The 25,311-nt window shown below is 39.1% G+C and overlaps 2 protein-coding genes across 7 annotated transcripts in view; both read right to left on the reverse strand.

The window, feature by feature from the left end:
- Positions 1-557: 557 nt before the first annotated feature.
- On the reverse strand, positions 558-9,016 carry LOC117389086 (muscleblind-like protein 2a). 6 transcript variants are annotated; one of them, XM_055230847.1, is made up of 11 exons: positions 8,807-9,014; positions 7,683-7,929; positions 6,706-7,211; positions 5,077-5,241; positions 4,798-4,992; positions 4,468-4,719; positions 3,895-3,948; positions 3,450-3,606; positions 3,332-3,367; positions 2,811-2,905; positions 558-2,426 (listed from the first exon to the last, which is right to left on the reverse strand). In XM_055230847.1, the coding sequence occupies exons 3-11, from the start codon at positions 6,877-6,879 to the stop codon at positions 2,412-2,414; spliced, it is 1,143 nt and encodes a 380-aa protein (XP_055086822.1). In that variant the 5' UTR covers positions 6,880-7,211; positions 7,683-7,929; positions 8,807-9,014; the 3' UTR covers positions 558-2,411. The 6 variants fall into 6 exon arrangements, with proteins under 6 accessions (XP_055086822.1, XP_055086821.1, XP_055086820.1 ...); XM_055230846.1 differs by lacking the exon at positions 7,683-7,929; XM_055230845.1 differs by lacking the exon at positions 2,811-2,905.
- A 5,368-nt stretch (positions 9,017-14,384) lies between these two features.
- The window catches only part of hs6st3b (heparan sulfate 6-O-sulfotransferase 3b), a 64,623-nt gene continuing 53,696 nt past the window's right edge, over positions 14,385-25,311 (reverse strand). The window contains exon 2 of the mRNA XM_033987035.2: positions 14,385-15,746. Coding sequence (XP_033842926.1) covers positions 15,002-15,746 — 745 coding nt within the window. The 3' untranslated portion in view covers positions 14,385-15,001. The remainder of the gene's footprint in view (positions 15,747-25,311) is intronic.

The raw sequence follows: 25,311 nt of genomic DNA on the forward strand, positions 1-25,311 counted from the left end.
TGTGAGAGCGGCCCAATAGCTGCTTCCGCCCTCGTCCAAAACTCGCCTGAGCTTGAATGGAAGGCGCTCTCCGGCAGCCAGTTAAATTCACCGTTTCCGCTCATGTGTTAAAATTCCCATCATTTGGTTGCCCCAGTGACACCCAAAGAGCAGCGGGCCAATCACAGCGCGGCTTCGCTCTATGTTCAGCACGAATATGCACCGGATGCTGTTGCTATGGTAACGTTGCCAATTCGGTTGCCAAATTTTGGAGATGTCTGTAAGTTTACAAGCACAGAGGCACCACCACCAGCAGCATCATCTATTAAGACCACAAGCTAGTTCATTTATGTGTACAATGAATAGGGATTTGGCAATAAAAGTGCTGGTTCTGAGTTTAAAAAGCAATGACAGCAACAATAATAACAATGTAATATGTCAATACATTTCAAAATTTGTGACAGAGTCTAAATTATTACTTAAAACAAATCATTTCAAAATCTCTTGTGTGGTTGGGTCTAATCTCATGTTTCGTCTTGTCGGAACTCTGTCTTGACAATAATAAAGAGTCCAAGGACCATAATTGTGAAATGAATTTATTTTTTTAAACATTCCAAATAAGTGAGGAAAAATGAAAATAGCAACAGGTGGGAAATGTAAGGCAAACACCACAAAAGCATTCTTTAGAAAGTGCTTAAGAGAAATGCTTCCATCAATCAGGCAACTCTAAACATTCTTTCATAGCCCTCTTGATCAAAATCACCAGTAACTTTAGTGTGCAAGAGTATCCAATGATTTTGGAATGAACTGGTAGAACCTCAAAAATGAAACACTTGATATCAAGTTTCTGTTACGCTGCATTTACAACAGTCTATTTTGATCGTAACATTATAAAAGTGAAATAACAATTTTGTTGGGGGAAACGAGCCAATCCTTTTCACCCTTTTACTGCACAAGAGAAGAAACCTTTTGGGAATCAACCCATACCACAAACATTACATTTTAAGTCTAGTATTTGAACATGGGCAAAGTGAATTATCTAGCCTATCTGCTTACTTTAAGTGATCAACAAAAAAAATACACTAATACAATTGACTCTGTCAAGGCAGTAACACCCATTTTTTTCAATCATCTGTCATTAAGTCACTGCACATGGCAAAGAAAGCTTTTTCAATAAAAGAACACGTCACTTGAACCTCTGAGGCTCTTTAAGTAGACCTAACCTTAATAAATTACATTCAACATATAGTATTTAATTTGTAAAGTGTTGAAAGTTCATGTAGGCAAGGTAGTCAAGTGTTACATCAAGATTAAACTTGAACAAGCACAACTCTCTGCAGATTGTCTCGGTTACTGTACATATTTTCTATTAGTATATTTAATAAAACTGTGTAACCTATATTATACATTTTATCAACTGAGTTTAATCTAAAAACATGTCTGACTCCTAATGAACATGTCAACATAAAAAAAATGTCCATTATATCAATGACAAAGTATAAGTATATCCAGTTTTCAATGGTTATAAAATTTACTTTGACTAAGAAAAAGGGATGACTGTATGCTGAACATTTTACAGAACATACATAAATAAAAACCTCCAATAATAAAATTGACTAAAAAACAAACAGTGAACTATCTCTATTCACAAGTATTGATGCAATGACATGGCACTGCAAATCACATCTCCTTAAAGTACAGTTGGATTAATAGTATGCCACATATGCACAGTTCTTAGGCACTTGTACTATTCAGACAATATACAGCTGGCCAGTGCTTTTTCCACTATAAGACTTCAACACCAGCAGTAACACCACACTCCTTTACAATCACATTGCTTGTGTCTGATAACGATGTGAATATTCTGTGCGCGCACACACACTTACACACACACCCAATGTATCGACTATTGCTGACTTGCAGCAACTAAAATATCTATTTTTCTCTGTATCTGCAGTACAAAGGCACACCAAAAGAGGGAGCTCTGTTCCTTTTTACTAAAATTTTAAGGACTTGGTGTTCAGACAAACTATACTCAAGCGCTGGAGTTTAGTTAAAAGAAGTGCTTGGTTAAAACTAATGAATCAACTTTATGAAAATGTTATAGACACTTAACCTATAAATGTTTCTTTACAACTTACATTCAACAACACATTTGTTTGCTCTATCTGAATCTATTGGTTTTAAGCTTATCTTGGTTTGACTTAAATGTTACTTCTAATAGCTTGATAGACATCTTTATGATATTGTTGTTTATGGGGTTTGGTTTCTTTACCATATTCATATTAACCTAAACTAACATAAGATAATATTGAAGATAAAGTGTCATGCTGCTTGCTGTTGACTGTGTGTGGAAATTATGCTGTATTTACAAAGCTGCTGTTTGGGAAGTTCCATTGATGCAACATGGCACTCATATCCATTTCTGGGGATTACTTGAGGATGATCTGTCCAGGAGAAGAAAAAAAAAAAAAAAACACTTAGTGATTACAAAAAACAACTTGTATCTTAACTTAAGTTAAACATGGAGTAGGAGATTCATCGTTCATTGCATTTGTCGCATTTTGCATTGAAAGAACGTTTGATTGCATAAGCCACACACAAAGCAAAGCATGCCACGAGAACCATAGTATGTGCAACAGTTATATGCAGACTTTAAAAAGTGCACTCTATAAGTGATGAGATACAGCTCAGTACTAAACATCTACATCAACCACAAAGCCTAATAGACAAAGACAGACAGGCAATGCTGAGCTGACAGAGCAACTCCCCTGAATTAGAGACAAAGCATTTCTTGAGTCTATAACAGAAAGCTTTAAAAAGGAGCAAACCTGATTGGCGGGTGCTGTTGCTGCGTATGGGACACTGGTTGCGGGAGTTGTTGCTGCAGAGACAGTAGCAGGCGCAGTACTGTACATCATGGGGACTAGTTCAGGAAGGGAACCATGAAAGCAATGAAAAGGTATAGGTGGAGGGTTATGGTAACCAGTGCCATGTTTTTGCCTTGTTCTGGCCAGGCAAATACAAAACAACACTAGCAGCCAACCATCATTGGGTTAGACCAGCAGATGGCATGAGATCACACAGCAAAGCGAGACAGCAGGAAAGCACACAGAGGGCTGCTAATATGTAACATTAGAAATGTGTTTAGCATTTGACGGTCCAAGAACTCTCTAAATAAAACAATCTGAAGTACAACAAGGCATGACTGTGAAAGGAATTTCAGAGATTTAACTAGGTCAGATGACTGAGACAGTAAACTACTGAACATCTACTTAAACTTAGTTAAACAGTTACTAAACCATTTTCACATTTAGCAGTGTTTTGTTTTTGTAGTGATAAAATTGCTTACCCATGTTTGTGGCTGGAGACATGCACAAGACTGAACCTTAGAGTAAAAATACAGACAATTAAATGTATGAATGAGTGCATTGGAGACTGCAGGTGACTTTGAAAGCCTGGTGTTTTACCTGTGGGATAGAAAGCAGCTGAGGGCTGCTGCAGTTGTGCATTGGTCAGCGCCTGTTGGTAATGCAAAAAACTGGGATTGAAGAGGGAGCTGGCCCAACTGCTCTTTTCCAGAGCTTGTCTCTTTGTTATGGGCTGCAGGGTGCTGTTAGGAAACCCCTAGAAAACAACAACAGTGGTCATGAAAATCACTTCACTGTTCTACTTTTGCTGCAATGTACCAGAACTGTGTGATAAGCAGTCTAGACAATAGCATACAGTATGTTGGACATATGTATATAAACACTACAACTACTAATCATAGTAAGCAAACATCTTCCCATTCCAAAAGTTTAAAAATCAAGCAGTTTAAAACTGAGGTATTAGCTTGATGGCGCTGTAAATCACAATGACAAAACTTGTTATAGAACAATAATAAAGTACATGCAAAGCAAAAGGTCAATATACCAGGTCTAATGTTGCTTCGAGGGGTCGCTTCAGCGCTTTGGCAGTCGACTGAGTCTTTTAATAGCAGGCAGAGAGCACAAGATGACGGTGGGCCAATGGGATTGAAGCATGTAACATACAGGTAACAGCAAGCAGAAGTGCATCATGGGAGACAGCATGTGGACAGGTGAGGGGAAAAACAGAACTAAATAATGTAACACGTAAAACACAACAAGCATGCAGATAACACAATAAGCCCACACTGACTACCTACAGTTAGTACATTAGTTTATATATCACCTCTTTGTGTTACAATATGACTACACTATTATTGTGCATTTAAAGTCATTTTTTCAACTAATTAGTACAGGAACAGATTCTAGTCATAGTAATGACCACTGGTTTAACTAAAGATAAAATGTATCTGAATGTGTACTTCAAAAATGGTAATTGTAAAGAATCATACAAACATACACATCTGTAAGACAAAGCACAAAATTATCCACAAAAACTAAATATTAACTAATTATGGCTCCCATATTTGTTTTATATATTTACAGAAAAGATCAAATGTAAAAATCTGAAAAACATTACCATAGCTGCAGCAGCAGTCTGTGCTGCAATAGCGGTTTGAGTGACTTGTTGGTTGGACTTGATTTTAGCAAGCAAGTGTGCGGGCGGGTGAAAATATTTGCACTTCTCTCTGGAGCAGCGGCTCTTGACGTAGTCCATGCAAACAGTTACTGTGTTATCATTGGTGTCAATCACTGGACTGTCGCTGGGGTGAGCAAATCGGCAATCTGTCTCTCCTCTTGCACAATTCCCTCGTTGGAACTCACGGCACACCTGAATCAAATATTTAAAGCAGCAAAATGCATGCATTAAAAGTAATGGTGATGTTCAAATGATGGCTGTTAGGTCTACCTCTAGTTTGTCAGTGCGCTGCAGCTTCTGTGAGGGGGAAGAGGAGGAGGAAGAGGAGTTGGACACTGTCACAGGTGAACTCCCTGGAATAACAACGGAAGTGCTTGGAAGCATCTCTGTAGGAAGCAGATTCATGCTGTGGGCCAGGGGACTCATGTAAGTGCCATATCCAAGACCTGCATTTGAGGCCAGTCCCTGTGAGAAAAGAATGCAAACAAACACACGCTATTGTGCCATTGCAATGCATGAGAAAAAAAGGTGTTGAGGTGAAGTGCTCACCAGTGGCTGCAGACCAGAGCTGGGGATCATGAGCTGCATCTGATGTGTGAGCATGGCTGCTGCAGTCTTCTGCTGGATTAGGTTGTTGCGCCCGTTGATCTCCAGCTGAGTCTTGAGGTGAGAAGGAGGATGAAGGTACTTGCAGTTTTCTCGAGAACAACGACCCTGTACAACAGAATTTTTGTAAGTGGACACAGGCAATTACTTACTTCTTACAATAAAGATAGTAGGATTTTTGCAATTCATCAGATATGCCTGCAAATGTCTTGGTTGAGGTTCAAGTATTGCAAATGTAAATGGACAGTAATATTAAAGAGTACATTTTATGAAAAAAAAATAATTTCATACGCTTTTAACCAGACAACAGTATTCCCTCATCATTAACTTACTCAAGAGTTGTGTTTTAATTGAGTCATGCATGTTTTGCTTGTTAAGTGCAATTACTTAAGATTATTTAAAAACTGTAGATCACAGTTCATACATGCAGGGTTCATAAAAAAACAAAAGCTATTTTCAAAATATAAAACACATAAATGAAAATATGATTGCTACGGTGAAATTTTGTGAGGAGCTGGTCCCAGTTATGTAGTTTTGAACAGAAAGTCAAGGTACCAAGTTTTTTTTTAGCTCAGTATTGACGATATAAATGAACAAAATATAACAAATGATCTACATGTGTTGTTTAATAACAAATACTATTAATCTTCAAAATGATCAGTTTTGATAATGATAATCTGGAAGGCCATTTTAAAGTGGTGTTAGTAAGTACAGTTAGCTCAAAACATGAACTTTAAAGTAAGATACAGAGAAGTTGGAAGTTGGACATATGAGTTACTTCTGTTCCACCATGAGTCATGTGAGGTTCACAAACATACAGAAGTCTATTGATGCGCTCTGACAGCCGCAGAGCTGACTTAAAGGCCCACTACAACTCTGCTTGTAGCACCATCCCACCTCCAGTCCAAACTACAGAATTTTGCAGTTTAATCTTTCAGCAATGGTGTGATATTTCTGCACTTTTGTGGTTAATATTACAGTCCATTCACTTTATGTTCAGTACTTGAACCTCCACCAATACCTTTACAGGCATTTCAACTTTTGATAAATTGTAAAATAAAATATTCTCCCATCATCATTAATGAAATATTTCATTTTCTGTCAATATTGTCTTTGTTTGTTTGTTTATCAAATTGCATGTCTAAGAAAACAATACAAAGAAAAAAATAATGCAATCATTAAAAGTCCTCTTTCTAGGCACTCTGTGTCAAACTGTCTATATACAGAAGCTAAGACGATGACTCAACATGGGTGTAATCCGGGGGCAAAGCTGCATTGTGTGGTACTGTTGAATGTGTGAGAGTGGATTAGGACTACTAAGGCCTCACACAGAGCTAGTGAGCAAATAGGAGGCTGTAATCCAATTGGATGTTAGATTTCTTTTAGTGCCATTAGATAAATGTCAAGAGAGTCCTTTACTGCACAGTGCGTTCTTTATGTTTACATGTTTCACTGCACTTCATTCACACTAAGCCACTGCTAATCATTCAAAGGCCACAAGTGAAACATGGTCATCAGCAAAAAAAAAGTTTTTATAATCACAATGTCAAACAGCAGTCGGCAATCTATTACCTTAAGTGAGTCAAAGCAGGCAATTACTCTCCCATTCTCGACCTGGCAGCTCTTTGGTGGGTGAGCAAATTTGCATTCCTCATCACTACGTGAACAATTTCCGCGCTGAAACTGCCGACACACTTCCAGAGTCAGCCATTTTGTGTCTCTTATTGAAGAAATGCTCAATGCCATATTCAGATGCTTTGAATTTAGTGTATTAAATCAACAGGTAATTAACAGATAAAGCGCTTTACTATGTCCTTTGAGACCAAAATCTGCTTATGCACAGAGGTCTACTTTGAAATGACTTGATGAGTCTTCCATTGGCAGAGAAAACAGTTGCCAAACAACCTTTTAGGTTAATAATCCACAAGAAATATGGTCCATACTTGTAGTGATTTAAGGAGGAAAACGTAAATCCAATTTTGGTGTAAACCTTTGGTTTTAATATACACTTGGGTTTGTAGGTTGGGAAGTTGTCGTTTCAAGTCAGGGTTATCCTCTTTTCCAAGGCACTTGATGATCTGAAAAGTGAAAAATAATTTAATATTTATATGGAAAACCAATAAATATACTACAAAATAAATTAACTATAATATTTCACATCTAACAAATTAACTAAAACCACTATAATCTGTGTTAAAAATAAGGAAGTAAAAAGAGCCAATGCACAGTTCAAAAAGCTTGTGTCTGCCAAAAATAAATGAGGAAATGTTGAGATCCAAGCAGAAAGTGGACTGTACAAAATGCTCAGGAAGTTGATGATTAGGCAGAAAAGACGATTGGCTTGTGAGCAAAACAGATCTGCATGTTACAACGGGGCTAACAATTTATAGGGTCTTTACAAACAGTGGCCCAGATGACACAGATTTCAGCCGTCAACTACAGCCGTCAACACAGGTCCCTATTGTAGCACACTTACAACGTGGTTTCCCACAACATTCTGGAGCAAATTCCTTCAGGCGCAAGTCAGGAAGCGGAGCAGAAAAACCTACCTCTCTTACTTTGTGTTGATCTAAAAAACTTCTGGAACAAAACAATCACTTGCGATTCTATATTTGTAAGTTTAAACTAGATTTTAACCATAGACGTAGTAAGTATTTAGTAACTATTACTCTACTATCTCTCCTGGGATCTGGTCATCAAAGTTTCTTCTAAAAACAACACGGCTGTGCAACTGGCTGAACATTTCCAGCCACCCCCTTCCTGCCTGGTGCCGGCCTCTGGGAAGTCCCACCCAGTCTGCAGAGAGCCAATAGAAAATAAGGAAATCATATTCTGTGCAAAAAAGCCTGATCAGTTATAGGAAGCAAGAGAGAGGAGATTCATGGTTTATATGAGGTTATGTACAGTCATTTTGCTCCTATTTAGTCAAAAATATGTCAAAAATAGGTCCAAGAGTAGCCTTAGTCTAGTTTACCCTACAACTTTGTGATTTGTTTAGTCAACTATTTTGATTTAGCTTATTATTAGTAGTGACCAAAGACTAATATATTGGTGTGTTCATACTTGTTCTAGTTTGGTTCTGGTTTAGGCCCAGTTTAATTGCTAATATAGATTTGGTTTGGTCTTGTTCTATTCCAGGTTTGATCCAAGTCCAAATTTTGATGTAGTGATTGTGCAATTGTGAACGCACCCTAGTCAAAATACTCCAAATGAATCAAAGGAATGTAGGCTGAGCTCATTCACTGTGTCATTATTAAAGACAGTTCATGCGAATGATCAATGACTGTTATTACCGTCTTATTTACAAGGTTATGAGCATGTACATAGATACATCAACACTCCCTTATTATTAAATCTCAATGTAAAAGATGACGTACTATGGAAAAAGACACAGCTTCCTGGTCTTGTATTGCCAGCCTCAATTAAAGTTCTAGCCCTATAATTGACCCATAGCCAAGTCTAAAAAAGTCAATGTAGTCGCAAGCTAACGCTAACAGCGCATACATATCTGCAGTCTACAGGGGTCTATGGCGACTTTAACACTAAAATATCAATGTAGATGGTCCACTTTCTCTCGGGGGCTATAGCCTTAGGGCTAACGGTGTATGTCAAAAGCGACATACAGTAGATTAGCTGTATTAGCACCGCGTTAGCAAGGAGTACACCTGCTTACCTCATCATCACGGATATACGGCTGCAGAGGAAATCACGAATCATCCAGGGAAGTTTACGTCAGCCCAGACGAGTGACTCCAGACGTGTGCAAATACCTCTATTAACATAAAACTAGAAAATATTGTATGTAGCCTTACTTCCTCATCGTCACTTTTATGCACTGCACCGATTTAAGCAACAAGCTTTTGACAGCTTACTGTACTGTAGTGTGTTTAATGATACGCAGGGGGATCCCAAAACTCCGCATGCCTCTACCTCTCAGGGTTAATAGAATATATGCAAATAAACGTGTGTTGTATGCTTTTATACTCAAAGACGAATGGTATAAAAGGAGAGGCAGATATATTCTGGTACCAGGAGACCCGCTGCTGGAGGAGTCTTCCCTCCTCCCCCCCTCTGGTCACACAGTGGTACGGTCCACATGACTGCCAGGAGGCGAAAAAGGGCAAAGGGTTTGCTGTTACCAAGGGAACAGCAGAGACACCATCAGATTTTTACAAATGGCGGCTTGTTAATACTAATTTATCTCATTATTACCCCAAAATTTAGGCTTTTCGTTTTGTCTTTTCTTTTTTCATTGCATTTGTTTGTTGTCTTTTACCTTTCACATAAGGTCATGTGAGAGCCTCGTGTTTGTACGCGCTGCAGCCCACAAGTTTCCCAGTTTCCCACTCAGTCTTAATGTGTTTATGGTTTGCTATTGGTCTGAGCAGGTCTAACTAGCCTACCATCTGAAAGACAACAGGATTGTTTTGGCCTACACACACTAGGCCCACTCAACATTTTGTTCTTCTAAATTGTAAATGTGTTAAATTGTAATAAGCTGTTTATAATGTTATTAATAATGACAGATAAAGTTATGGACATAGTCTGTACAGGCTACTTGCAGATTCTAATTACAGACATATTTTAATAAATTAGTTTTGAATTGTACAGACCATGTGTTATTAAGGCTATCTCAATCCCCAAACACACCTAAATTAAATTCCATTTCATTTTAGCGAGCACATGGTGCTTTAACCTTAAGCCAGTATTTAGATATGGTACGCAACAGAGTATAGACTCAGGCATACAATTAAAAACAATTTACATGCAATTTACAAAATAATAATAACCTAATCACATGTCAGTTTTCCTATATAAACATATCCGTCTTGGACTATGAATAATTGACATATTCATTGTGTACCTGGGGGGCCTCCACACTGAGCTTCATCTAATCTGTCTCTGGCTCTTAAATAAACAGGCACTGCTGCAGCATTAAGTGGCGCACAGAAAGGTCACCATATTTTTCCCTTTGGTGCTACCTGTCACTGTCACTACACATCACTTCTGGAAACACAACACCCCAGTCTGTACCATGCATGCTTTGACCTACCAGGCTCAGATGGCCACTTCATTGGCTGATTTTAGCTTACAATTGAATTGTTTTTTTGTTTTATTATTATTATTTTTTATATTTATTTTAATTTTTTTATTGTTGTATTAGCAAAATTGAATATAGCCTAAATGCTTTTTTTCATTACAGTAACAAATGAATGGGAAATGGTAAAACAAACAAATTACAAAAAAATAAATAAATAAATAAAATGCTGTTTTACCCCACCATGTAAAAAGAGAAAAAGAAAAAAAAAACATTTGGGATTTTTGTATTGCAGTGAAAAACAAATGAAAACATGTATTCCCAGTGTCCATGTGATGGAGAATGAAGAATGTTAGGAAGCATGGTTTTAACTTTTTCATGGAAGTATGTGGGTGACCTCCAGAAAGTTATATGGTGTTGCTTTAACTTTCTATGTGTGACAATATTATATACGAAAAAACATGCAATTCCGTAATGTGGCCGGTAGATGTCAGTATTGTAGTTGTGTGTGCTCACTTCTCATCACTCCCACACGTCTGAACTGACAGATAGGCAATGAACCAACAGATTACTGAGAGTTGAAATCATTTTAATATATCCACAAAATGTTATTTGTATATGTATTTTTAATTTTATATTTATATTATTTAATTACCGTTTATGTCAATAACTAAAGGCAGCGTAGATTCAGACACACATTCCATCCTAGACATTTTATTACATTAAAGATTTAAGACTATGCCATTGTCTTCCTGTGCAGTTATATTAGCTCTACTACCATTTTCATATTGTGAGAGCAGCCTGGCTTTATGCTGACTATAAAAGCCCATAAAGTTGCACACACTTAAAACTCATTACACGTTTCCTGTGGTTAAACATGAATCTAATAGGATAGGGACCATCTGGGTGCAAGTGCTGAGGTAGCCAATGCAAAGGCATTTAACCCAGGCAGAAGGTTTAGCATGAAATTAAACATAATGTAAATGTGAAAGAATAGGGGTGGAAGAAGAAGATCTGGCTACATGACTTCAGATAACATCAATCATATGGAATGTAGCTAATTTTTAGTCTTTAGTTTCTATCCATTTTACATAGCGTTTTGTCAGTATAAGTAATGTTGAAGTCATACTATTGGGGTCAGCTAATCAAATCAAGCACACTTTTATTAAGACTCATGGAAGACCAACTATCACACACGATTGAAAACATTTGATTCTCTGTGGTGGTGCACTTTCAAAAATGATCAACAATTGTGTAGCAGACAGAGTTTGTGGTGAGAGGAAACAACTGCATGACACTATCCCAGACAGTTGTTTCTGTGTCATGGTGCAAATCACAGCAACAAAAAGGACTAAATAGGTGGGAGTAAAAGTTCAAACTAAAATATGTTCCTGACTCACAGTTTGAAATCATGTACTGACCCTTTAGGTTGTTAGCGTATTAATAGAGAAGTAGCTTATTCATGGGAATTGTTTCTGATATATTCCATTAATCTGCTTCGATAAACTATGCTTCTATTACAGGTTCTACTCCAACCGTTTGGGAATCGTATAAAGTCTAACCTAAGTTTTACTGGTTAAGTTGTTTGGAACTTGTGTTACTATTGTGTTATTAAACAGAAATATGTTCTTGCAATCATGTCATATTTGCCACTACATAAAATCATTAGTTAACCAATTATCTCTTAATTGTCTGCAAATAGGTGGTATCAGGCCTGTCCCCCTCTAATATAAATGAATAGGATGAAGGTCTAAAACCCAGGGGCCCGGGACCCCTCTATTCCCCTGTGTGGTATAAATTTATTGAGATGGTCCTATGTTAGGGACATATAAATGTTATGATTCATTCAAAATTACAAGACCATTAGAAACATGTTACAAACAATGTTGATTTGAGCAAATAGATCATTTATTGTCATAAACATAAAAGCAGCAAGCATAATCAGTCCTGGCCATTCAAAGCATTTATTTTGTTACTTTATAATAAAAAATGTACTCATCTTTTGGGTCATATTTTCAATGTAGAATAAGTATTATGTGCCCACATGTGGCATTTCATTTCATCACAAGACTTTGAGACATGTACACAGAAATAACTACACTTGTCTTGTTGAGTGCACAAAATTAAAACAAAAAGAAACAAACTGGTTCTCATTAGCGTGACAGTATCATTCATTCATTAAGACCCCTGCCAAAATGGGTGCGGACAAATCGTGATTCTCACTTCATTTATTTACAGTCCTGTCATTTCTGTGTAGATCAGAAGGTAAAATGACAAAGCAAAAATAAACAGTGGAAAAATGGGGAAAAAAATGCACATAAAGTGGAAAAAAATAATCTGTGTCACTGGTTCAATTCAACTATTCCATACCAGATGAGAGATCAGCTTGTCCTTGTTATTCCCTGGGTGCTCCCCCCGGAGGGACTTCTCCATGAAGGGTCCAGCTGATCCAAAACAGGTGCATGAGCCTCCCCAGTGAGATACTCTGGATGTGGAGGAGCAGCGACTCTACTCCAAGCTTGCTCTTTGTCTTGTACCCGATCCCTTTGGTCATGCCTCAAAGCTCGTGTTAATAATTTGGTAAACAGATCGAAAAATAAAGCTAGATTAGTCTTTCTGCACCGCTTTTTCCTTGCCACAAAGACCATAATAATTACCTCCCATCTGAAGCAATGGCTCGCTCTATCCATGTTTTTAGGTCTGGAAACTGGCGAGAGGTGAGTGTGACTTGGGTCTGATTTGCACACAAGAAAAGAATGAGATTGATTGGAGTGCAGGATCAGTGCAGAAATTCTTAACTTTATTATAGGCCTCAGTCTGTGCCTGCAAAGTAAAGAGGATTGCATCAAGGCATTAGGATATTCACATCAAATTGTCTCTCAGCATCTGAACTGAGTGAATCCATTTGACATATACTGACATGTGATGTTAACATGAAGAATGGATCAGGAAATGCACTTCTCGTTATGTTGACCCACTGTTTCCGCAACATGTACACTAATGTTTTGCATCTTCCACATTTACATAGTGTATTTCATGGTGATGTGTGATGTAATGTTTTTGGATGAAGCTTATTTAACATACACACTATGCATGGTCTCATAACGAGCTCCTACATCTGTCACCAGCTCACAGAACTGCAGAGTTCAGTCTAATAAATATCAGCATTTTGAAATATATATCTTTTGGCAGTTTGTGATGCGGGGCTTTGAGAGTGGACCAAATGCTCTGGGCTCAGCGATAATTAAAACAAGCTATATCTGCAAAGACTAATTTTAAATTTGAACATAAATAGCATATTGTATACAGGCTGATGTTCTGAATGGTGAATAATCCTATCAAATATGCAATTGTTTGTGTTTATAGAACAAATATTGTGCTTTTACCGTGAATAGTTTTACACAAATCATGGTCATTAGAAACTAAAATAGATGATTTTAATTTTTTTTTAAATGCTTTACTACCTTTCATTTTTTAGCACAATTCCGTTTTACTGGCAGTGAAAAGCAACACCAGAGAAAAGACTAAATAGAATTGAACAAACTAGACGTAACCAATCAGAATAGAACAAACCACATCAACAATCCAGGGACATTATCTGATGAAGTTGCATAATATAACCCCTTGACACATGTTGATCTAATTGAAACAAGATTGCAGTGTCACCCCTCTCCCATTCACTCTTTTGTTAATTTGTGATTCAGCTCAGAGCACACTTCACAAAATCTCCACCATGTGAACCACTGTTCTGAAAAAGTGGCACAATTTGTAGGTAATTTCACACTAAATGTTAACCCACAGCAAACATCTGCACTCATGTTTAGTGGAAAGCGGCACAGGGATTTCATCTGATCATGAGATAACACAAAGTGCCACTAAAGCCTGTTGAAGCAGGAGAACAAACCCTCATTCATCTCATCCCTGACACTGGTGCGCTGATACAAATGTGTGGAGAGGGGAACAGCAGAGCTATGCAGGGACACGCAGCTGGACACTGTCTAGTGCCACTTTTTTTCCATGGTTTTCAAAACGATAAAACAATTTGGACAGAACCATTTAAAATATTAAATTATATCTTTTGAATGTGTAAAAGTCTTCAAAATGTTGCAGATAGCAGGAAGCTGAAACCCATGAATACAGGCCTGTGTATCAGTCTGTTCACAGTCACAGCAGACACACACGCACACACAGATATTTATCAACTTTTTATTTCTGTCTCGTTTGTGCCCAAATGTTTGTCATAGGGGCCGCATTAAATCACAATTTAAATCAAGGTTATCAGCCATTTGGGGCGTCAGGACCGCTGATATTAATTTGAAAAAAATCCATGCATTCATTCTCAAGAGTGCTAAATTAAAAGCTATACTGTGATCTCGCTTCACTTTGGCTTACAACATTTCATAAAAACTCTTGAGATATTAAAAAAGTGGACATGTGACATGCAGTTGTCTTCTCTATGTTATATTCTCAGTGAAACATGAATTTGACTAGGAACAGGGACAGTCAATGACATTCAGCAGATCTGCAGTGAACATGTTTATGGCAGTTTTTATGTGTTTTTATCTTCATTTGAACACACCATAAATAAACCAAGGCAGAAATGAGGTGACAAAAAGTGTGTTTTCAGTATTTAAGACACTGAGGGGCAGTCCAAGGCAGCGCTGCTGTGAGCCTCAGACACTTGGCAGTTTCACAAGCAGAAGCACAGCTCCGGCACTGACAAACGGAGGATGCTAGGGCGGACTTATGATCAGAGACACGTGTGTGAGGCAGTCTGAGGACATGTTCAATGATTTGCACACAATACAACATGGCTGCTGTGCCTGCAGCCTCACCAGCGGGCCACCTGACTCGTGTAGTCCTCAGTGGTGGCACTAAAGTCCACGTCCTTGTCCATACGTTTAGTCCCTCCCCCTTGGCGTCTGGGAGGCCACGGCCTGCCCTGCTCCCTCTGCTCCCGGAGCAGACGCCTCTCCTCACGCCTCTTTAGACGGCTCTCCTGGTGCTGCTTCTGCCGGGTGAATTGGAAGCGCTGGAGGAACAGGTCTTTGGCGTACTCGTACAGCTGCACGTCCAGGTAGTTGAGCTCCTCGATGCGCCGGCGCACGGCCTCGCTCAGGGCTACATTAGCGGCACGCGTGCTGTTGATCTGAGTGAAGGCGGAGATGAAGCGCAGGCTGAACGTCCTCTCAAACAGGTACTGGGTCTTCCGCTGGAACTCGGTCAGGCCATAGAAGGCCATGTTCTTGAGGTTGCTCATGGCGCTGCTGAGCAGGATGTGTCCACGCTGGCTCTCATTCATGGAGGACAGATTGTAGCAGCCCACCAGGCTGAGGTCGGCCAGCATGCGCACCTGCCTGTTGTTGGCCAGATTGGAGGGGCAGTTCATGAAGTCGCTGAGGGTGACTCCGGACCAGTCGTCTCCGTTGTAGCAGTTGGGCAGCTCGTCCTGTGTGGGCGAGCGGCCATCACACATGTGCAGGGCGGTTTTCCAGGTGGCTCCTCTCTGAACGTGCTTCCACTCGCTCAGGTAGCGGGAGACGGGGTCACGCAGCATGGTGATGTAATAGAAGTTCCTGCAGCCAAAACAAACACAGTTAGAGAGCTGTGAGCGCGTCATGGTCACACAGAGCAGCCCTGCATTGTGCTGACAGATGGTGACTCTATGGTGTGTGCAACAGACTCAAGGTTGAATGCTAATTGGCAAACAGAAAGTCTTTCTAATGACATATTTACACTGTTTGTATAGGTTGCCCCGTAATATTGAACTATTGCATCAGGGAAGGATCTTTTCCATAACTTTTTACAATCCATACCTTCTCCTGGCAGCAGTGGGAATAATTGGCCATAGAGTCATAATGATAATTTCTTGGACAATGAGAAAGTGAGTGAATGTGACCCCTTTAAATGTGCAATGTGTCACTGTTTACAAAATAATGAGAGCTGGGTGTGAGTGCATCCAAACTCCTCTAACTTTAAATAGGGCTCTGAGCCATCACCAATCATGGACAAACAACCCACATTGGCCTGCAGAAGGTCTGGAAATGAGATTTTTAAAACACACCACTATCTTTACTCAGACAGTGAAGACATCCTCAGCCTCTCATGAAGGACAGTCCTTCAATATGGAAGACAAATGAAGAGCTTTACTTTGATTAATCAGTTTCGGCTCTGACAGCAAGAGGAAAGTCAGACCAGGGCAAGATCTGTCATGAAGAAAAGATGGCCACATGCATCCTTCTAGACAGAATCATCTAAATTGTAGTAAGCCATACATATTTTTGTGAAATGTAATTACTGTAATCTGGACAGAGAGAGAGTCATCACTGGTGTCAAGTTATTAGCATCTAACATTTTTGCACCATTATTTTGCAGTTCAGGGAATATTTATCTGGTCAACTAACCTGTTTTTCCAAAACATGGATTATAAGTTCACTTGAATATCTATTTAATAGAATGACTAAACCATCAAAAGAGAGATGATTCCACTCGACCAAACAGAGGGAGTAACTCTCTTTAACGTTTCATATGTACAAGGACTACATTGTCTCTGGATAGCACTTCTGTTTATGATCTTTGTTGGATTTACAAATACAAAGGATAAGTAATATAAAGTCCTTCTCTTAAAAGACACTCAAAGTACTTCAGGTTTAGACAGGCAGCCTCACAGGAGATCCACTCAAGTGCCCCGAGGTTTGGTTCAAATGCATCCTGATGGAAAACAAGGATTGGACAGGCGTAGGCCAGGTAAACCTCTGCTAAGGTAATGTCAAATGAATAATGAATGTCACAGCACCCGCGGGTGCAGTCTAGGCTGATAAAACACATCGTATGAGACTGAGGCTTCCCACACTGCAGCAGATGTGTGTGCCAAGGCTCTGTGTGGGATTCAAGGAGGATGACAACAGACACAGGCCAAGCACTCTCTGCTTTCTACCTCCAATCCTGTAGAAACAGGATGCATCCAATACAATATTTAAGGCAAACCACATTGTGCCTGTGTGAGTTTCTGGATATTCATGATAGAAGAAATGTGTGAAAGACACGCAAAAGGTGTAGTAGCACTATTATTCCATTAAGTCATAAGGTTGGTGTAGTGTATTACAATTTTGGTCAATACTTTTTACACAGTTAAGAGCACTGGACTCACATAGTTCTAATTGTTTCTTTCTTACATGAATGTAGATTTATGTATAGTATTTTTCACCCCAGGCTAGTTTTGAGAACATTATGAAGAATAGAAAATCACTCAAAAGGCACTAAATTGCAGACATCGAGTTAATGCAGAGTGCTAGTGAAGACAATGGTTACACAGCAGAGAATCCACAGGTTGCTATAAATACACTAGGCTTTGCCTTGGAGACTGACAGGAGGTGGTGGTGTTGACAGTGTCACCAGTGTTATCCAGGCCAGGAGCAGTGATTAGAGGCCCAGCTGCAGCCTGGCACTGGCACAGGGAGCGAGCAGGAGAGGGGAGGGGGCCAGAGAGAGGGGAGAGGAGGGGATAGGAGAGAGGAGAAAGTGGAGAGGAGGGCAGACAGGGGAAGAGGGGAGAGAGGGGGCAAAAAAGAGAAGCAAGAGAGAGGAGGGGCCAGGAGACAGGGGAGAGGGGGGGTCAGGAGAGAGAAGAGAGGAGCGAGATAGGGGGCAGGAGAGGGGAGAGAGGTGCTGTCTGTGTGCCCTCCATCCTCATTAGACGTTGGGTGGGACACTTGGCTGGCCCTGTCTGAGAGCTCTCCAGGCCCAGAGGTTAGGCCTGAGCTCCATCAGTGTCAGGCAACATCAGGCTCAGCAGGTCACAGGGCTCTTTGCACATATGTATGAAGCTCACAGGAGGGGGAGGGGCCAGGCAGGTGCTGGGATTTTAGGTTGTTCTACATGAGAATTGTCCACACCTTTGGACAAGTGGTACACAGAGGAGCAGAAAAAGACAAGGAAGGGTGTTACCGACAATATCCAACTGAAATGGTTTTGATATCTATTGTGGGAAAGCACATATAAATAACGCTATATTTCTACTACTTCTATATTAAGTCTGTGAAAGTATACAATCAAGTTATGTCTGTCTTTTCTGTCCACAGCCACACTTGGTTGTTGTTATTGCTATTACATCTCCATGGAGACAGAAAAGTTGCATATAGTACACCTTTAAATAGATTCCTGGAAATATAAAAGGGTAATGTTGGCAATTATGCAAATAATCCTTGCAGACAACTGAAAATGTTACTAACTAAAACAGTTATGAATATGTTGTAAATACTTTCCCCATGAAAGGAAATAAAATTGTTTTTGTGTATTTTGATAAGTTAACTGGCCTTGTTCATGCAACATAGAATTGTGCTTTTGAAATGGTCCATTCTGAGCACTTGGCAAGGGGCTTTTGTTCAAAATTGAGACCTTCAAAAAGTTTTAGTTCAATGAAAAAAATAATTACAAAACTGAAAGAAATAATTAGAAGTGGAAGAAGCAAATGAAATCAGATTGAGCCAAAATGGACTGAGATTGAATCCTGGTTCCAGTTTAATCACTGAAGCAAATCACTTTCCAAACATCAACAACAAAGTTTTTCTTAGTGTCTCTTGTCACCCTGAACATGTCGAGAATCACTGCTGCTGCCATGTTAGTCATGGATCAATAATGGATAGGAGGCATAGTGCATAATCATGGCAGACACACAGCTCCACTGGAGCACAAACTAAATAGATACCATTAAAGGGGATGGAGGAGAAATTGAAAAGTGTGAATAAAAATGGAAGGTTAAGTATGGGGAAACGATGAGCGGAACAGAGGAAGCAGTGCCGACAACACACGCGCTTAGTTCAATTTAGCAGCCAGTCGCTAATGGGGAGGCAGAAATATTGACACATGCAGCGTGCATAAAAGCATGAGAAAAAACAAGCGGGGAAAATAGAAAATTCATTCATTCAGAACCTAATATTAAGCAGCAGTGGTGAACAGGCAAACAGGCAATGAGGGAAGAAGTACATTTACTTATATAAGAGTAAAAGTATACAACTAAATTGTTACATGAGCAAAAAGTATGTAATTACCGACAGATAGTTAGGATAGGAAAATAGAAAAAGAAACTTAACTCGAGAACAGGGTTTGTATTTTTTTTTTTTTTTTTTTTTTTTTGCTGTAAAACATTGTTCAGATCGGCTGATGATGGACTCAATCACACCTACAATTGAAGCAAGGTCTGAAGAGTAGAACAATAACAGAAAAAAAAGGGCCAAAAATGCTGTGAGGCTGGCAATAAGTTTTATAAGGAATAAAAGTACATGCTACAGCAACTTGCTGAAAGTTCTGATCTACTATACTAAGTGACACTCAAAGAGCTTAGTGCTTAAGCCATTCCATATGGACTCTCCACATTTGGTGGTAAGTTAGCCATAGCTGCCTTGGGGCTGACTGTCATGCTGCGTTTAGTCTAAGTGCAAGGTGGGTCCGGTATGTACTTTGAGTGTGTTACTTGCAGATAGCCTGTTACACCAACTACGACAACTGTGGTGTGTATTTGACCAAAGCAACGTGGTTTCATGTAAGTTCACGCTATAACATTCGATGAATGACCAGAAAAGCGGGAAAAGAGATGCATTCTTTCCACAGACCTGGGACTCACTCAGACTCACACTCGGACTCGTACTCGCATTCTGCCTGTCCTGAAGTATATTGTGTGGCAGGTCGCAATGATGTGAATGAAGTCTTGTGGGACAGGCGCGAGTCCCGAGGCACACTGCACTTGCTGTCACTGTACAACCGGCAATTTGTGGCAATGGCCTCTCCTCCAATCACCCCATACAAGATTCATATTGCCCAATGTGATAAACTATTTTTTTTCCCTTAAAAAAACACTCAAGCAGTAGCGCAGTACAGTTTCTCATCTATTGTCTGGGCACTTCCCAACTCAACAGACAACAAAGACAACACAGTTCCTCAGTTTTATCCATTTGGCAAAGTGCACTGCCTTCGAGAAGAGTAATTGTCCATAATTATCTTCCCTGACACTCTTTGGCCCGGCACACATGTTTGATTACAGGCTGCTGAAGGCTCTGGATCCACTGCAGGAGAAGAGACACAAGTGCGTGGGAGGGGCGTGTAGCGGGACGCCGCAGGGTGGGCTACACTACAGGGACACAGAAACACAATCAGACAGGCCGAGATGGGCAGAGAGCTGTTCTAACACCAGTAAATAAGTAAAGACATACAGGTCCCGTATCAACAGTGGCAGCGCGCAGGGGTGTGTGAGAGACAGAAGTGTGTGTGAGAATCAGACAGATTGAGGTGTATTCTTTGGAGTTGGGAACTATTTTTACTACTGTGCACAAGGCTTCAACAATTTGACATTAATGATATAGCGTTGTAGAGAAAACCGATATGTTTGTGCATGCTAGGGGTTTGTATGCGCCTGCTACTTTACTGAAACAGAAAATATATCTACTGTGACTTGTATAGGGTTTATCTTTTGAGTTTTGATGATGACGATAATGTAATGTTGAAATATAAAGTAAGTACAATATAGTTTTGGATAATTTGGTATCTTACTCATGATATAATATAAAATTTGGTTCAAAATAATCAGAGTTACACCAGGTCATGTCTAAGGGAGAGTAAAAAATTCTGTAAATTCGATATAAAAAACACAAACAGGCTCCATATAGTCCAGGAGTTGAACTCGCAACCTTCACCTCAAGCACGGTTATGTTTTATTTATGAAGCTAAATAAACCAGCGGCCAAGGCATATTGAAATAATATTACAAGCTACTTTAATACATCTCCTAGCAACAAAGCTCAGACAAATGCTTAAGTGTGTTTACATCAGTAGCAGCCAACAGAGAGATCAAACTAAAGACATTTTAATTATAGGCCACCAGACCTTGCTCTTGGGCACACACCGACACAGTGCTTGTATTTACTATATGATCGAGTGTAATAGCTTAAACTGTCTTTGTATTTTTCTTTGCAGATCTGTCACAATGCTGTCAAGTTTTTACAACACGGTGAGAAGTCTTGGATAACTTAATTACTTGAACAAAAGAAACTTTGTGGGTGCACTGACAGCAAATAGCAGCTCTGTGTTATTTAAAAGATTAGCTCAGAATAAACATCACGCGAGCTGCTTAATTACAAGTGCAACCGCAGAGGAGACAGCCTGCTCCTGTCCCGAGTGAGACAGAAAGAAGGACACCTCACTTGACTCCTGGCCTTTTCTCCGCTCCTGTGTCCGCCTTGTCCCGCCTTGTCCCACACACATTAGTGTTCCCTCTGGATCCATAACCTTTTCTTAAAGGTTGTCACATTAATCACACGGCTGATTCCACTACTCCACAGCTCCACAGTGTCTGCTTCAGTCTCCTCTGTGCCCTCTGCTCAGATACTGCATACAGACAGTACTCCAGGCTCTTTGGCTTTGCATTTGACCTAATACGGTAAATCAGAGTGCGGGAATTTATAGAGGAAGTTATGTGTTTGTAAAAAAAAAAAATAAAAAAAAAAAAATACTATAGTGTAATGTAATGGTTTTCCAGCTGATATCCGTCTGATAAAAATAGTCGCAAATTCAGACTGAAGCAGATTCTGAGCCCTTCGGAGTACAAATGAGTGGCTGGTGTCTTTGGAAACTCTGTAGCAGTAAATAAAAATGTAAATATAGTAAAGAGTAAAGCTGAGTGGAGATAATGACAGTACACTGAGCATTTGATGGGTCTGGACAATTCCCATTTCAAAGCTGAAGTTTCACGTTACTTAACCTGGCTGTACATTTGTTTTAGCCTAGTTTGATAGAAAAGTTGACAGATATTATTTAATCTTTGAAGATAAAAAGGAACAGAAAAGAACATCACATCCACCCACCAGCACTCTCATGTCTCTGCCTTGACTTGAAGAAAGGCTATGTTTGTAGATACATTTGTTTGCACATTCACTTAAGATGAAGTTTAATAAAGCACATTTTTATAGGCCACTAAACACAATTGGTATATAAATTATGTGCAAAAAAGCATATAAAAAAGCAACTTCTATAATAATGTCATGTTTTTTATATCCCAACAGTATGTTAAGAGCACTAATAGCACATATTTAGCCAGTTTACAATGAATTCAAAAGTTATTAAAGAAGACCTATTATGCTTGTGACTGCTGTAAAGTGCTAGTCCATGACAACCGGGAATCGTTATTTTATCATTTGAAGGTTTTAAATCTCATTCATATAATTTCACATAAAATAACTTAATAAAAGAAACAAGTCTGCTGGCTTCAGCATTAGAGAGTGGCCAATGGGAGCTGACGTCGCCATAAACGTCAGCACAACAAAGAGTTGGCAGCTCCTATGGATAGCTGCAGATCACACTAATGAGCAGCGGATTTATTTTTTATTTGTACCAAAATGACTATGCAGTGCTGCTGCACATATCGCCGTTTAACAAAACAAAATTGGAGTACAAAATTAGTAGAGAGCCGATGGCATCTTGAAAATAAGTGCTTAAAAATTGCTCAAACATGCACTAATCACTCCAAATGCAACTTTGGGTGAGTAAATGGTGAGGGGAAACAAATCTAATGGTCAAAAGCTCTAAAAAGTCAATTTTGCAGAATAGGTCTGCTTTAAATAAACATCTGTACTGTCCAGTCCAAATTTCCCCCTATGAAATTTTAAACCTTACATATGGCTAGTTGCACAACCTTGGCTAAACCTATTCACTGTATTTTTCATTCATAAGTTTTTTTTTTCAAGGATGGTCAACAAAGCAGTAATCCTGATGTACTATAAGGAACCACAGACATGTTGAAGATGTGGAGGTACAGTATATTGTCGTATTGACAAAGTTAAACGTTACATTCCTGTCATTTCCGGTGAATTCTCTATACTTAGTACTAAGTACTATGCTGTTACTTAGTGTAAAAAGAACTACTGAAATACTGCAGTAATTTGTTTACTCCTCAGAAGTTAGCTTTTGATTCATATGGCCAAGGACACAACCTACACAAACCTTTAACAAACAACTTGAGGCTAAAGTCTGCTGTGCTGTGGCATTTTCATTCACACTGCAATGCTTGAAATGGGTTCCTTGACTGCATTTGAATGAAAAGCAAAAAGAAAAGTGCATTTCAATAGCTTGTAAAAATATGCCTATCTATAATCTTTCATAAAGATTTGACATCAATCCAATTATGAGTTTTACTGACAACAAAAGTATATAGAGATGATTAATTAACAAAAAGCTTTTTTCATATCATAAAAACGTACATTGTTTTACTAGTGCACTGCACTGCATAATATGCCACATGAAATGCATGTGGTAAAACATATTTTTCCATCTCAGAGTTCACTGTTCAGAAAAGCCACTGTGCGTTCACATGTGTCCTCCAGGTTTGAGCTCAGGTTAGTGTTCATGTAGATTTGGTTTGGCCTGTTCTAGTCCTGGTTTAGTCCCGTTTTCGTCCTGTTTATACCTAATCTTTTCCACGCAGACCTGTCACGATAACAAATTGTGAAGTGCAATATATTGTTGTAGTAGAAGTAAATATAGATGATTATAAAATGATAATAAACAATAATATTGAGACCAAAACATAAACTAGAATGATCCCCCAAAAAGTATTCTTAATGTACAATATTGTAAAAAAAAACAAAAACAAAACATAAACCACAATAAATTCAGTACTTAAGTATTTAGTTTTCTACAGCTCAAATTTCATCATAGTACAGAAAAATGACCAAACCTTTCCCACTAGTGTAAGGAAAAAGTCTCTATGATAAATACTGACCCCCAAAAAGTATAGTTTCATCTGTCATGTGTTAAGTCGATATAGTATCGTCGATTTGATATAAGTCGATATAGTACTGGTGACAGCCTAAGCTCAGGTTCCAGATTTCGTGCTAGTTTAGTCCCAGTTTTGACGTGGTGTATGTACAAGTGTGAACGCACCATGAGAGTCTTTGAAAACACTTGTATCTAAGCATTATCAGAATTTGTCTGCTGAATTGTCATGAATGTGCACTCATATTCATATTCAAACTCATTGGCAGGTCTTCCCCTCTTGTGCACAATCAGAAAACACCATCTCCACACTCTAACAGCTCGTTCTTCTGTCGCGTGCTGCCATTAAGTTCTGTGACACTGATGTCTTTTTAATGAGCGAGCTAAATTGGCTTCATACACACTGATTTTTGTGCAAATGGAGGCTCGGCTGACTATGAATGTCAAGTGGAAGACTAAATGTTGTCGGGCACATTGCGGGCCACGGGTTGTAGTCAAGCTCAAGCCAAGCAGTTCTTTTTGATGATGAAAAAATAATGACAGAATGCGGCGCCTATGCCACTGCCACAACAAGATTATTACAGAATGTGTCCCAGCAGACATCACTGCACCAATCACCCGCAAACACTTTTAACTTTTTAATATCAGAATAGTATCAAAGGCACACATGGTTTAGGGTGGGTTCAAACTCACCAGCTTAACTTTGCTCAAATTAACATGCTCCAACTTTCTCCTTGTGCAGTTAACTCAAAAAGTTGAAAAGTGTTATTTACACCATGATAGCATCTGAAATACTGAATACTTCCAATTTACTGAGCAGAGTTGAAAAATTTATTGAAGTAGTGGACTATACATACTATATCATATCAAAAGAAAGACATATTCAGGCCTTCATGGCAAGTCTTGGTAAAAATGGTACATGGTCACATTTTTATAGACCACTTTCCCACCTTCATGGCACTCAAAGCATTTACATCACGAATCATTCACCCATTGATTCAACAGTGTACACAGACACCAGGGCGAGGGGGGGTTAAGTGTCTTGCCCAAGAACATAACAACATCATTCATCTGTGTTGAGTGTGAACTTCAAACCACCAGCCTATGGATCAATGGATCTGACACTCGACCAGCTGAGCTACTGTCTTACTTTGTTGTTATGCAAAAATCTCGTCCATCTCATTTCCAAAAGAAAACGACAAAAAAAGTGACAAAATGTAACCGCATATGAATTAAAGACACTATTTCAAAAACAATCAACCATATTTTTGCTGAGAATGTGACATTTTGAGCAAACTCAGTGTAGAACTCCTGCTCCTCCTCATTTACATTTTTGCTATTTCTGCTGTTTCCTGTATGTATTGTACTGTATTTCATATCA

Source organism: Periophthalmus magnuspinnatus, chromosome 21 (assembly GCF_009829125.3).
Source record: "Periophthalmus magnuspinnatus isolate fPerMag1 chromosome 21, fPerMag1.2.pri, whole genome shotgun sequence".
NCBI lineage: Eukaryota > Metazoa > Chordata > Actinopteri > Gobiiformes > Gobiidae > Periophthalmus > Periophthalmus magnuspinnatus.